The 14,505-nt window shown below is 42.3% G+C and overlaps 1 protein-coding gene across 2 annotated transcripts in view; it reads right to left on the minus strand.

Annotated features, from left to right (window-relative positions):
• The window catches only part of SAMHD1 (SAM and HD domain containing deoxynucleoside triphosphate triphosphohydrolase 1), a 65,804-nt gene that overhangs the window by 42,118 nt on the left and 9,181 nt on the right, over positions 1–14,505 (minus strand). For both annotated transcript variants that reach the window (XM_084645918.1, XM_084645917.1), the window contains exons 3-4: positions 2,431–2,503; positions 1,153–1,313 (exon numbers count right to left, since the gene is read on the minus strand). In XM_084645918.1, the coding sequence (XP_084502044.1) occupies positions 1,153–1,313; positions 2,431–2,436 (167 nt within the window). In that variant the 5' untranslated portion in view covers positions 2,437–2,503. The remainder of the gene's footprint in view (positions 1–1,152; positions 1,314–2,430; positions 2,504–14,505) is intronic.

A 14,505-nucleotide genomic window follows, 5' to 3' on the forward strand; every position in this document is an offset into this window, starting at 1 on the left:
GCTCTAGTGCAGTAGAGAGCAGCAACAGATGCTCAAAACCTAAACTTCAGTCCAGTTATGGAAGCTAGCTACTTCCTTTTTTAAAACCTACACCATCGGGAAAAAATATATATTTGAAGGAAACAAGCAACAGATTTCACATCCAAGGAGTCCTCTCCTCAAGAATTCCATCCCAACCTCATAAGAATACACTTTGATTACAGTATTCTCCCCTCTTCCCACTCTAGTCAGTCAAAATTGCTGCTACCAAAGTCATCTTCCTCTTGTAACTCCAACACAAACCCTTTCAATGACTTCCTTCACCTATCACATAGTCAAAGTCCTTATCCTCATTTTCCACATCCCTGCACAAGCTTGCTCTTGCTTGGATCTGTCCTTATTTCCTTCAACTTCTCCAACCTCCAGAGACATTGGAATGGTCTACACTAGTCCATCCAATGCAGCACCATGACGGTGGCCCGTAACCAGATGTCTCAGAGGATGCAAAAAAAAAAAAAAATCACTGTGGACAACTAGGCAATAACCTGATTATGGAAGTTCCTTCCTAACATAATCAGTTATTGATTGGCTTACGCCCTGGAGCACGAGTTTATATCCCTTATTTTGAATCCTATTTTATGCAACTGTAGATGTTCTCATTATCCACAAGAATACCTAACCATTTTTTAATTCTTCTGGCCTCTTGGCCCTAATTATATATTGCGGCAATGGGTTTCATAGGTTAATTATGCATTATATAAGAATATTTCTTTTTATCAACTTTACATTTGTCATTCAATCTCATTGAATGACCCCTTATTCTTGTTATGAAAAAAGGGAAGGATTAATGCATGATTTACCTTCTCTACACTATTAATTATTACCGCTATCAAATCCTCTCATCTCTAAACTGAGAAGTACCACCATCTTTTCACTCTCAGACAGAAGTTTCTCAAAGCCTTTTGTAATTTTTGTTGCCCACCTCTGGAAACAAACCTTAAGTAACAATTCAGACAGTGGTATCCTCATTGTCTAAAATGCTAGTTTTAAGTTTCAACTAGACACAATACACCAGCCCAGCCCTACAGACACTCCAGACTGGTGGAAAGGAAGATAACCTTGGCAGAGAAATCAAAATGGAGAAGATTTGTATGCATGAGAATATTGCCTTACCCCAAGGAATGTTCAAAGCGGTTGTGCGATGCTCCTGGGAAAACATAGTAAGTGCCTCCCAGCTGTTTTATATATCGCAGGCGTTGAAACTGAGGTGTGTCAATGATTCGAACGAGGAGAGGATGTATTTCAATATGGCCATGAATAGGATCATTAAAAACCTGGAAAATTTCAAACACCATTGAAACTAAGGTTTAAAAATATGACCTACAAAAGGGAAAAGGCTTGACTTTCTATGATAAAGGAAGTTTGAAAAGTTGTCAATTTTTTTTTTTAAACTTTAAAATTCAGTTCTTGTCTATCCTGGAAAATGCCATAGTACTGGAGAATAGTGAAGTTATGACATTAAAAGAGTTACAGCTAAATAACTGAGAGCATAAGGGATTTCCAGCCAGCCAGCTTACAACCTTGTTGACTCCTATTTAACTCGAATTCCTAACACATGGGAAAAAGGATGTATTTATTGTAGAGTCAATGTACCTACTGCGTCAATTAAAGTAAGAGCCCACAATACATTTCTGAGACAAGAGTCCACCAGCAACGCCAGGAAAGAGCAGACTTGGCATTGCTCGCTTTTAGAAACACAAACAGAGTTCAGAGGGTTAGGAAGGACAATAAGCAGGGAAAAATTATCCAGCCTTCCTTTCTACAACACAAAGCAACAAAAAAAGGCAACTCCAACTTGTTAAGTTTCTTGTAGGTCACCTTTAAGTAAAATTATACATTTTAGAAAAATGGATAATTTTGGATAATGAACTACAAAAGATACAAATTTAAATACTTTATACATCTGGGCATTCATTCTGCCAAAGCACACAGTAAAGACTTAACTATGAATATTTAAGTAAAGCAGACTGAGGCAACAAAAATTATTACTATCTAATTTCAGTAGCTCTGTACAACCGCCTTTTCAATATTAATGCTCTTTCTCTAGATGTGCCTTCTATGATAATATTAAATGGGGACCTGCAGATGCAAGAAGCTATTTCACCTACTGGAAAGGACGGAGCTGCACAACCCCATTGCAACTACAGAAACATGCCCAGAAACGTTAGGCAGAGCTGCTATTTTTATCTTCCTTTTCCTACTTTTATATCACTTAAATATCATTATTCCAACACCACATTTACCTTAGATTCTTTATGTAAATACACTTAAACGAGTTACTTACATGACACTGGAGGGAGGGGGAAAAAAACCCGAGTCTCATTTTCAAAGTAGGAATAAAATCCTGAGAGTTAGGATCCTGATTCCAGATCAACATGACATTATACTTACCTTCATTATATCACCATGATTTTTTTCTAATTTTTGCAGGCAAACAAGCAATTTCACTCTCAAGTCCAAGGGCCTGGAAATATCAAGAAGATCTGAAAATTATTATAAAGTGAAAAGCAAAATAACACTAATTTAACCATTTATGAAGCTGTTTCTATAAATTCATGTTTTTTTACCTCATTTGCTGTAGTAATACGAAATAGCAATATACACTTCTATTATGGCTTTCAGGAAAGGAATTTAAACAGTTTTAAAAACATTCATTTATAAAACCTAGCACCTCACTGAGGTTAAGATAGGCAAGGGGAAAAAAAAAATCACATGTATACCCATAAAAAAATTGTTTGCAAACAGTGAAGGTTGCTAAAGCCACTTGTTCTACAACTCAAAACCATAAACGCAAGGAAAATGAAGGTTACTTACCTATAAACAGAGTTCTTCGAGATGAGCCTCTTCACATTCACTTCTGGGATCACGGCGCCAATGCCATGAGCTTCCAGAACCTTCTCAAAAGCAGTCACCATCGGGGGCCCACTCACCCCCTCCTGCTCCCTCACATACTGAAAGGTTCTGAGTGTACAAAAGGGGGAGTGGCCCCAACCACCAGCCAGTTCCTTCCACTAATTCGGGAATTCTGAAGAAGTAGGGAAGGTGGGCAGGGACTGTGAAAAGGCAGAGGCTCATCTCAAAAAACTGTGTTTACAGAGTATGCAACCTTCATGTCTCCAAGTGGCCTGTGTATATTCCCACTTGTGTGAATTTAACAAGTAGTACAACCCACAGGAAGGTGGGCTGAAGAGTTTTAGATAAAAAGCACAGCAAAACTATCAAAGAAAAATCAGCTCTGGATGCCAGGTCAAGAGTGAATAGAAGTGACTGATCTTGCTCTCCCAAAAGAAATCTTAATGAAGGAAAATTTTTGCCAAAACACACACATATCTGCAGTATCAGTCATACAACAGGATGTGATGAAGACAACATGACATGAATGTTGCCTTTGTCCTAGATGAGGACTGACAATTCCAGGAATATAAAACCCTGTCAGGTCATAGTAACTGTGATTGACATAGTGTGATAAATGGACAACCTTTGGACCTTGATGGACTGGCTCCTCGGTTAAGCTCCATTTCTCCAAGTGATGGGGGAAACCTGTAGAGAAGCTCTGAATATGCAAAAAAGTATGATACCTGTTCTTCCTGAACGTAAAGGAGGCCCAGGAACAGACAGACATTCTAGAGGTCTAAAAGATATGGAAATCTCAGACACTTTAGACTGTTGGGACAGAGATGTGAGCAGGACCACTTGTTCAGTAAAAATGCAACTTGAAGGAGATAGCTTAGCCATTAGGCATGTATCTCAGTAACTATCAAGAATGGCATCTTCATTTAAACAGTCTAAAACAACAGCCGAGGACTTTAACAGGTCCACTGCCCAGGTGAGAGATCTCTTTCAAGACACAGCAGGTTTGACTGATCACAAACTCTTGTTTTTCTGTTAGACTTCAGCATAACAATCAAGAAACCAAGCAATCTAGAGTCAAGGAGTTGACCAGAGAAACAATGAACCTGGGTGAAGACTCCTGCCTTATCTCACAGGCAGTAGACCCAGCTGTTTGGAAAGCAAGACTTTATAGATATTAATAGCAAACACCATGATACTGATGACAGAATTGCCCATCTCAAATCATAGCAAATGACATCAACTTGGTACCAGTTGGACCTATATTCAAAAAACCTCGTAACAAGTTCCTGCTCTTGGTGTAGGAAAGGAGTGCAATATTGATGTTACAACTTGCTTGTCTTTAGATCAGAACCATACACAAGCAGAGTGCCTCAAACCTTTTCCCAAGGATATTTACCCCACTTGTAGAACAAGAGAATATAAAATGGATCCCTTGCACTTATACTATTGAGTGAAAAACTCTCTTCAAATATGCTATCAATACATCATCTTTCCTTGGTAGATGAGATATTGGAGACATCCAATGATGACACTGAACTGTATGAACAGGAAATTTCCTGGATACAACTGACTAGAGCAGAGGTTCTCAAACTTCATTGCACTGCGACCCACTTCCGAGAACAAAAATTACTACCCAACCCCAGGAGAAGGGACCGAGACCAAAGAGGCCTCACGTCTTCTAAATAGTAGGAAAGTAGCCATTTATGCAAATTATTAGGGAAGAACCATGTGGACACTCTATTGAGGTTCATGTCTACACACGAAGAGACACCCAACCATTCAGAGAATAATTATGACAGCTAGGAATTTAATGGAACACCTGCTGCCATAGAAAGACCAAGGGGTAAGGTACAGTTTAGTTTTATTGAGAGAGGCCGCTTTGACTCCACAGGTATGTGTAAAGAGACATACATGACTAAGGCACAGAAGGGGACTCCTACACCTCTGAAAATTAGAAACGGTTCCATCTCTAGAACCCAGAGCCAAATACAATGAACCTCACTGTCCAGATTATATGATAGGTAGCAAATCTCATTCACATTGAGGCCAGGAAGCAAACCTCATACACCATTAAGTGTAGATGATGCTGTCTCAATCATTAGGAGCAACTGTTCCTACCAAGATGAGAGAAATCAGAAGTATGTGTACCGAGACCTTATGAGATGCTGGGCCAAATGCTCCACTGAACTCATGTGGTCCTTGGTTCCAAGGAAGGCTTAATAAAGCGAAGGATGAGTGCCGCTCTGTGTTTCTACTACACATAAAAGGGCCTACCAAAGACACTACCAACCCCAGACACTTTGTCTTCCATAGTGGAGCCAGAATTAAACCCGGAAAGTCTCCTTCCTGGCTTAGAACCACAAACTAATTATAACTGAAGGTGGGTAACCCAGAGTCCAATAATATGCTAACAAAATTTCCTCCTATGAGAGATCAGAGGCACAGATCCATCAGCATGTTAATGATGTCTGATTCAAGGAATATCAAAGTGGTTCTCATAGCCTGTCATATCAAGCTCTAAATCTGAAATAGGACATACAGACTTTGTATCTTCTCTGCAATGCACCCTTTTAATTCTCTGAAGGATTCAAGGGTTAGAGAGATTGTAGACTATAGGCGGTCCTTATTGGAGCATCAGATGGAACTTGTGACACCATATCTCCTACAGAGGCTATGTAGCAAAGAAGTCTTCAGATCCATGAATTTCAAAATCAACAGAACTGAGATGGGTATAGTACCCGCCCATCCCATGAGAGCTTCTGATCCTGGCATCAGTTCTAAGCCCGTCAGATTCTTATAAATCCAGTCCAGGGCAGCTGAATGAGCCCTTAGAGATGGGCTGGGAGTCCAAGAGAACCTCAACAGTTCATATGCACTGTCACGTTGCCTGGAGTGGCTCACAACTGTGAGTGCCTATCTCAGGGCAGACTGTCAGAAAACAAGGGGAGACATCCCAAACAGCTGGTATATTCTATCATTAGATTTCACCATGCCAGTAACAAATGTGAACTCCTGGATCACTGTACCAGTCTTATCATGGAGTCACAGACAGTCCCCTTAGACCCCCCAGCCTATCTTGCCACCCAGACAAATTGAACTTTGTGATAAATGGTTATTAAAACCAAAAATCACATTACATTAGGTTACTCCCAATCCCAAAGGGTCACTTACCCCAGATCATTTGGTACTCTTGATCTCAAACCAAAGACAATGCTGGCAGCCAATTCTCTATTAAAAACTAACTAAATATTTATTAGCTAAGAAAAGTAATGAGTTATTGAGAGATTAAAGCAGGTAAAATACATTAAAGGGTGAGTCAAAGTTCGTAAATCTAAAGTGACAGCAGAGATGTAGTGATCTGCCAGTTTCCCAAAAGTTTTTTCACAGTTATCCAGAACAACGCTTGGGATCTTTGTCTTCTTATTAAATTATTCTACCCTTATCAGTTAAGTTCCGGAATTGGGCTCTATTCTCCTGAGAGAATGGGTCTTTGAAGTCCAACAACGTAGCAAAATACTATTTCACCAATTATGTGAATAGGATCTAGTGGTTAGCAATTCTGAATTGGAGCTTGTCATGGAGAAAACTTTTCTCCCTATGAGGTCGAGGCATTTAGCACCTTGTCCAAAGGTGCTGTTTGGGGTGTTGCAGCCTGCATCTCTCAGTAGCTGCTTGCACCACCACCGAGTTAGGTGTTGGGTGTGAACAAAAACTCTACTCCTACAGGTGGATCAAAATAGCACTTCTCAGCCTTTTTTGGGGTGGGACTGCAGGAGGCGGGAATGTTCCGTATTACCCATAACTGGGTCTATAATAGCCTTGTTGACCAGAACCCAAGGATTGCAATGAACTACAACGGTTCAAGTTGAGATTCTTGAACCTCTTCGAGCTGGATCAGGAGCTTGGACATCACTGTTTGCAAGAGCGCCTCATATTACCTGTGATAGTCAGGTGGAGACAAAGATGGGGTGACCCTCTCATTCAAGGAAGACAATAAAATAGCTGCTAGATCTGTCTTAACCACTGGATCCAGCTCCACTTCCTCTTCCTCACAGTCCAAGAGAGGTGGTTGGTGTTGGCTAGGAGAGGGTAGATAAGGTGCACAGATGGAACCGGGGTGCCAAGAGTAAGGGTCCCAGGACCCCAGTCCAATGGGTCAACTGGTTGGGGTGTAACCCATGACATTGGGAACACTCATCCCTTAGAGAATCATATCTGGGTGGAGAACAGAACCTAACGCTTCCGTCCAGACTCAGTTCCCAATGTAGGGTTGAAGTCTCATCTGAGTCCTCCAATTTACCATATGAGAAGGTTGGTTCTTGGTCAACCAGCTGAACCACTGGTATCAATGGATGGGTACTCAGGTTTGCAGATGGAAGAGGAGAGTAGACTCATGTCCTCAAGGTGATATCTTTTTCTGATGTAACAATGTCTCTCTCTAAAGTCAGACTTGAAATGAGATTGAAGACAAAGGAAAGCAAAGATGTCTTCTGGGAAGATGTAAGTCTCAGACTGCTCTAGAGAGTGCAGGATGAACCAGTGGTGCTTCCCTGGTCAGAGTAGATGTCTGATCCCTTTGGGGCCATGCTGGTACCAGTGCAGAGTCTGAACTGCATGTTGAATTTAACAGTGGTGGATGTCTAAAAGACATTCTTTTCCACAACTGGTGTTGGAAGTTTTTCCCAAACAGCCGCTCCACCTACACCATGAGAGCAACTTTTCACCCTTTGCCTCTCAAATATTATGCAAGACACAAGCAGCTATAGCCATTGGGATATTTTTCTCACTGAAATCTAATTGTGAGTAAACACTCATTCTGAACCTGCTGAGCTGGTAGCGAAATCCTTTCTTAGTACTGTTGAGGTGGCCAGTGTATGGCTTCATGAGCCAGATCACAATCGGCATTTCAACATTGGCAGATTACCATTTGCAGGAAAAACCTGTCTGTCTCTGCTTGCAGCTTTCTGAACAGTCCTCTGTTCTTAAAAACCCGAGCATCATTCATCTTCCTTGACGAGCCCCCACTGGTAACAGTGAAGCTCCCCCAGTGATCCATTAGCACTTGCATAACCATTGAAAAGCAGCCCTTTTCCTATTGATGGACTTTGTGGCAAGACAGGCTGGGGACTGAATACAGATATGTGCGCCATCTATCACCCTATCACAGTACAGAAGCCCCATAGCGGCAGATCTATCTACGATGTCCTGCATATTGCTGAGAGTCAGAGTCCTGCATAGCAGATGATTAGTACACTATACACTTGCATGAAACAGCCCCCACTGTGGATTTTCCGATACCAAAATGATTTCCCATTGACCTATGGCAATTCAGCATTATACCACTTGATTCTCAGCAGGCAATGCAGCTCTCATTCTGGTGCCATGCACTGGAGGGCTGGCGCAAGTTCTGTACACAGATTCAGCAACATGACCTTTCATATTTGAAAGTTCTGCAACCACCACTCGTCATCCCAAACATGCATTACAATGCAATCCACCAGTCAGTACTCATTTCTCAGGCCCAAAAGTGGTGGTCCACCATTTGTAGCTCCTCTGCGAATGCAAACAATGGGAATTCTTCACTGTGGCCCTTAACAACATGTGCTTAAGAAATTGTCATGTCTGTTATTGGGGTACTTCCTGTGGTTCTGAAAACATCAGAGGATCATGCATTTTGTGTTTGCAATGTTCGTGACAACAGTGCAGAGCTGTGTGAGCTCCATGTTTCTGCCACAGACAAGTGACAAGCACCACACAGGTTTGTGGGATTTTTTTAAAAAAATGAAAGCTATGAGAATAGGGATGGCATTATGTATTAGATAGTTGCATGATGAGAACTTGACCCCTAGCTCCCACAGTGACTCATTTCTACTCCACAACATATTGTGAAAATCTCTCAAAAGGCACTGCACCGACAGGTGGTGCATAGTACACTGGAATATCTATCCATGATGCACTGCACTTTGCATACTTACCAGGAGTGCTTGTTGATGCAAAGTGCTGATGTAAGTGGCCAAGCACGCACGTGCCTGAGCTACATGTTAACTGTGGGGGCTTGTGCCACTGAAAGTTGCATCAACCAAAGTTTGCATTATTGACATGGCCTAAACAAGTTCTTCTGCCCCTACCCACAGGGAACACATCCCAGAGCGGGAGTAGCCACAGGACATAGTACAGGGGACAATTCTCGCAGCAATCTACATTCATTTTATTTCTAATGAGTCAGTATTCAATCTCAAAATATACATTTTTAACAAAGCTAAGGTCAGGGTGGGTGAAGCCGAAGAGAAAAACCTCTAACCTAGAGAAGGATCCAGAACCGAAGAAAAAATAATTGCCATTCAAACTTTACCTGTGTACGTGATGAACAGCTATACTATGGCAGATACAAACAGATGTGCCCAGTGGAGGACAATCCAATCGACATCACACATACAGTACAATTTGAATTGGAAAAAAAACTGTTAATGCAGAGTTAAGGTTGCCTGGTAATAGCTCCAGAATATGGAGGTCAGCAAAACCTCAGATTTCTGAAAAACCAGGAAATAGTGTTAAGGTAAATACCCAAGCAACTTTAATTTGACCCCTTGGAACTGGCAATTATCTGCATGCGTTCCAACTGCATTCACCGTGTTTGGTGTAGCTGTACTGAATGGTGGAGGAATTAGTTGCAGCAGCTTGGAAGAACTGTGATTGTGATATGAGATCTGGGTCTGAGTCCCTCTCATTTGTCTTACCAAAGGAAAGAGTTCCATATGTACCTTGGGGTTCAGTCTGCTTCTTTTCAATACAGAATTGTGTAGATTGTATCAGTAGCAGGGCACTGGGGTCTTCTTGCCATGGGTATTGTCAGTCACGAGGTGGGATAGAAGAGCAGTCTGTGGATTTAGCGATAGGGGAGGGAAAGTATCGGTTTTGCGCCCAGGATACTGCTCGAGTGAAGGGGTTCTAAAACGGTACGAAGGAGCTATTAAATTTTAGAAGTGTGGTATTCTGTTGGGGAAAGAGGCTCAGTGTTTGAGCATAAGGCAAGAGTAGTTGATGCCTGTCCATTACAGTGAAAAGACAGAGTGAAAGTACATGTATGATGGCTGTTTTGGAGCATCACTCAAAGGAGGTTAGAATTAAGGTTGCCCAAGTGTTTACACATTAACTATATTTCCTGGTTTTCAGAAGTCTAAGTTTTGCTGAATTTTATGTTTTGGAAGTGCACAAGCCTTCACCAGATAACCTTACCTCTGCATTAACCAATTTTTTTGCCATTTGATTTCCTAGGGGCTTTCTTTTTAAAAAAAAAAAAAAAAAACAAAGAAAAATGTTTGTTGGAAGGAGTTAATGGTCATTTAGACAGTTGTAGGCCTCATGTAGGTTTGCAGCCAATATGCTACTGTGGCCAGGCAATAATCAAAAGACCTAGCTTTTATATAGTGATTTCCATCAGTAGATCTCAAATAACTTTACATCATTATCCTCATTTTACACCTGGGAAACTGAGGCACAGAGCCAAAATGGCTTGCCCAAGGTCACCCAGCTGGCCAGTGACAGAGCTAGGAATAGTTCCAGTCTGACTAGGCCACAGTTGTGATGTGATTCCTCAGTGCTCGTCCCCACTCCTCTATGCTTTTGATGCAGAGGAATGGTGATAATGGTCATACTTTGAAATGTTTCCAAAGTGTAGTTTCTCACAGGGCTGGTGAGAGAAATCTAATCCATGGTCCATATAACATAGTTAGGGCCCTACCAAATTCACATCCATATTGGTCAATTTCATGATCATAGGATTTTAAAAATCGTAAATTTCATTATTTCAGCTAATTAAATCTAAAATTCCAGGGTGTTGTAATTGTAGGGGTCCTGACCCAAAAAGCAGTTGGGGGGAGGGGGAGTCACAAGGTTATTGTAAGGGGGGGGGATTGCGGTACTGCTAACCTTACTTCTGCGTTGCTGCTGGCTGCGGCACTGCCTTCTGTGGGCAGCCGGAGAGCAGCGGCTGCTGGCTGGGAGCCCAGCTCCGAAGGCAGAGCCACTGCCAGTGGAAGCACAGAAGTAAGGATGACCTGGTATGGTATTGCCACCCTTACTTCTGCACTGCTGTTTGCGGAGCGCTGCCTTCAGAGCTGGGTGCCCGGCCAACAGCCGCTGCTCTCTAGCCACCCAGCTCTGAAGGCAGCACAGAAATAAGGGTGGCAACACTGCAACCCCCCTAAAATAACATTGCCACCCCTCTGAAACTCCCTTTTGGGTCAAGGCCCCCAGTTTGAGGTCTCCCCTATGAAATCTGTATGGTATAGGGTAAAAGCACACAACACACCAGACTTCACGAGGAACCACATTTCACAGTCAGTGACTCATTTTTCGCGGCCATGAATTTGGTAGGGCCCTAACAATAGTTGTCACAGTAACTTTACACATGAGAGATAACTGGTGTTTCTCTTACTCTCCACCTCTGCCCCACAACACGTAGGCCAGTGGCTCTCAACCTTTCCTGTTTCACAGATATTAAGGTCAGAAGGGACCATTATGATCATCTAGTCTGACCTCCTGTACAACGCAGGCCACAGAGTCTCGCCCACCCACTCCTGCAAAAATCTCTCACCAGACTACTATGCCCCTTTCAGGAGTCTGATTTGTCTTGCAAACCCCCAAGCTACACCTCACTTAAAAACAACTTGCTTACAAAATCAGACGTAAAATACAAAAGTGTCACAGAACACTATTACTGAAAAACTGCTTACTTATTTTTGCCATATAATTATAAAATCAATTGACTGGAATATAAATATTGTACTTACATTTCAGTGTACAGAGCAGTATAAACAAGTCACTGTCTATATGAAATTTTAGTTTGTACTGACTTTGCTAGTGCTTTTTCTGTAGCCTGTTGTAAAATTAGGCAAATCTCTAGATGAGTTGATGTATCCCCTGGAACACCTCTGAGTATCCCCAGGGGTGCACATACCCTGGGTTGAGAACCAGTGATGTAGGCCCCCCCACTCCAACATTTAAGCTCTCCCACCCCTTCCCATCAAACCATTAGTTTGTAAGAAGCTGCTCCTTGCTGTCTCCTGCCCTATGCTGCTTTATACACATCACAGGCAACAGCTTACTGGAGGGCCGCACTCTTCCTTACTTATGTAGCTCAAGCTGGGCCCTTCATTCCTGCTACCTAGCTCCAGCCGGGACTCCTTCCCCTGGTTCAGCCAGGCTTCCACAGCCATGTCTCAGGTCCACACAGCCAGCACCTCCTCCAAACTGGGTCCTTCCCCCGCACTCTGGCAAGCCCCTCTTTCCCCACACAGGGGTGAGATGTATCCTAACTATTCATTTTCTGGAATTCATGTTTTTAAATGTGCATTACCTTTAGTTCGCCCACCACAGATCCCAGCTCCTATGGAGGAGCAGGGGAAGGAGCTCAGACACCCCAAGAGAAGCAGGGTCCCCCAAATTCCAGAACACACAGCAAGAAGGGAGATTGACTCAGACCCCTGAACAGAGTGTAGGGCTTCCCAAGACCGCAGCAAATACAGGGAAGGGAAGAATTCACCGCTGACAGGTCCCGCTATCCCTAAGTCCCCATCTTCTTCTGCTACCCCTCGCATTCTCTGACCCTTTCAGTCTTGTTCCCTCCTTCTCCCCCAGTTCCTATCTCCTTTATTCTTACCCAAGCCCTGCAACCCTTCTTCCTTTCCCTGTCACCAATTCCCATTTATCCCTGTTGAAATAATTTTCATAAGTTTATTAATGTTTATCAGTAGTTTCCACACCAGTACTTCTTTATTCGTTCATTGGTCACTTGGTGATGGTTACAACCAAAATATCAATTTAAGAATATACACTATTTTATTCTATATCCTAGCAACAATATAAGCATTGTCCAACATACCTACAACAGGGTCAGGCCTGGGAAGTACATTCCCATCATTGTGTAACTCCAGATGGGTAAGGAAAACTTTGACAAAGAAACCCCTAGAAAACCTTGCTTTTTATACACTATAACACACAAGTGATGTCATTGGCTAAGGTCCAATAACCAAAAGACGGATGAGGCAGTTTAGGGCTACACTCTGCTCTCTTCAAGGTTTTTTTCCTTTCTCAGTTTGCTATATTTTTCCCTAGCCACTGAACTAAGCATTTATTTCTAAGCAAACTTATATAATAAATTATTTAGTGCACCTGGTACCCAGTTAACCATATTTCTTTTATTTCTATTGCTTAGCCCAAACCTTAACTAAGATAATGCTGGTATTTAAAAGGGCACTACAAATTTATAACAAACTTTCTCATGAGCTGCACAGGGCTTCAGCTCCCTCGACAATGGGATGCTGTTCCAGGAAGAAGAATTGCTGAGAACACATGGGGTTCCACCTACCAAGGAAGGGGAAGAGAATCTTCAGATACAGACTGGCTAACCTAGTGAGGTGGGCTTTAAAGTAGGTTTGATATAGGATAGCAGATAAAAGCCCACAGGGAAGTCCAGAACGTGGACACGTAGGTGAAGGATGGAATCTGGGGGGGCGGAGGGGAGGGCGCGGCGGAATATGGGCAATCATAGCAGGGGCAAAGAAGAGTCAAAAGGAATAGAAGGGAAATCTAATGAACATCTAAGATGTCTGTATACTGATACAAAAAGTATGGGGAATAAACGAACTAGAAATATTAGTGAATACTCAAAATTATAACATAAGTGCCATCACAGAAACTTATGGGGGGAATAATTCACTTGACTGGAATATTGGTATAGAAGAGTACAGCTTGTTCAGGAAGGACATGCAGGGAAAAGGGGAGGAGGTGTTGCCTTATACATCAGAGATGTATACACTTGCACTGAGGTGGAGATAGTGAGAGGCAGACCTGTTGAAAGCCTTGGGGTAAAGATAAAAGGAAAAACAAGGGCAATGTCATGACATGAGTAACCTACAACTGCTAGAAACCTGGTATAATGATCTCAGCACTAGTCTGATCTCTACTTGTGACCAAAGAAAGGTTTCTGGAATCTCTCAACTTTAAGAAAAGCTGGGTTGTTTTTTTTCAGGTGCTGTATCTGAGGAGCCCCGTGGTGAATGGCCCTAAATCTGAACCGCTAAAACAGAATTCCGTGCCCCTAGGAGAGGCACCAAGTTGCAAGGAAATCTGCGGGCTTGTCTACACTTAAAACCCTTCAGCACTGCAGCTGCACTGCTGTAGCTCTTCAGTGAAGAGACTACCTTCAGAACCCTTCCCGTTAGCACAGGCAGTGTCTACACTGAAGCACTACAGTGGTGCAACTGTGCTGCTGTAGTGTCTTAAGTGTAGACAAGCCCTTAGAAGGATCAAGCTTTAAAGAGAAAGTTAGTCTTAATCTAACTATAGCAAAGCTATAATAATGGATTAAAGAAGAGTTTTGAACAATGCAAAAAAGTACACTGACACCATCTTAGAGAGAGTAATTCTGCTTAGACAATAGTATCATTGAGAAGGACCTCGGGGGTTATACAGGACAACAGAATGCAAAGGAGTTATCCAACACTATCTTTTAAAACGCACTGTATAAACTCAGACTATCCTGAGTGAAACAGGCAACAATTAACATGCTGTATCCAGGAGTGGCTCGAGGTGTAGTATGTTCAGTTTGAT

Source organism: Lepidochelys olivacea, assembly GCF_965140295.1.
Source record: "Lepidochelys olivacea isolate rLepOli2 genome assembly, chromosome: 13".
Lineage (NCBI taxonomy): Eukaryota > Metazoa > Chordata > Testudines > Cheloniidae > Lepidochelys > Lepidochelys olivacea.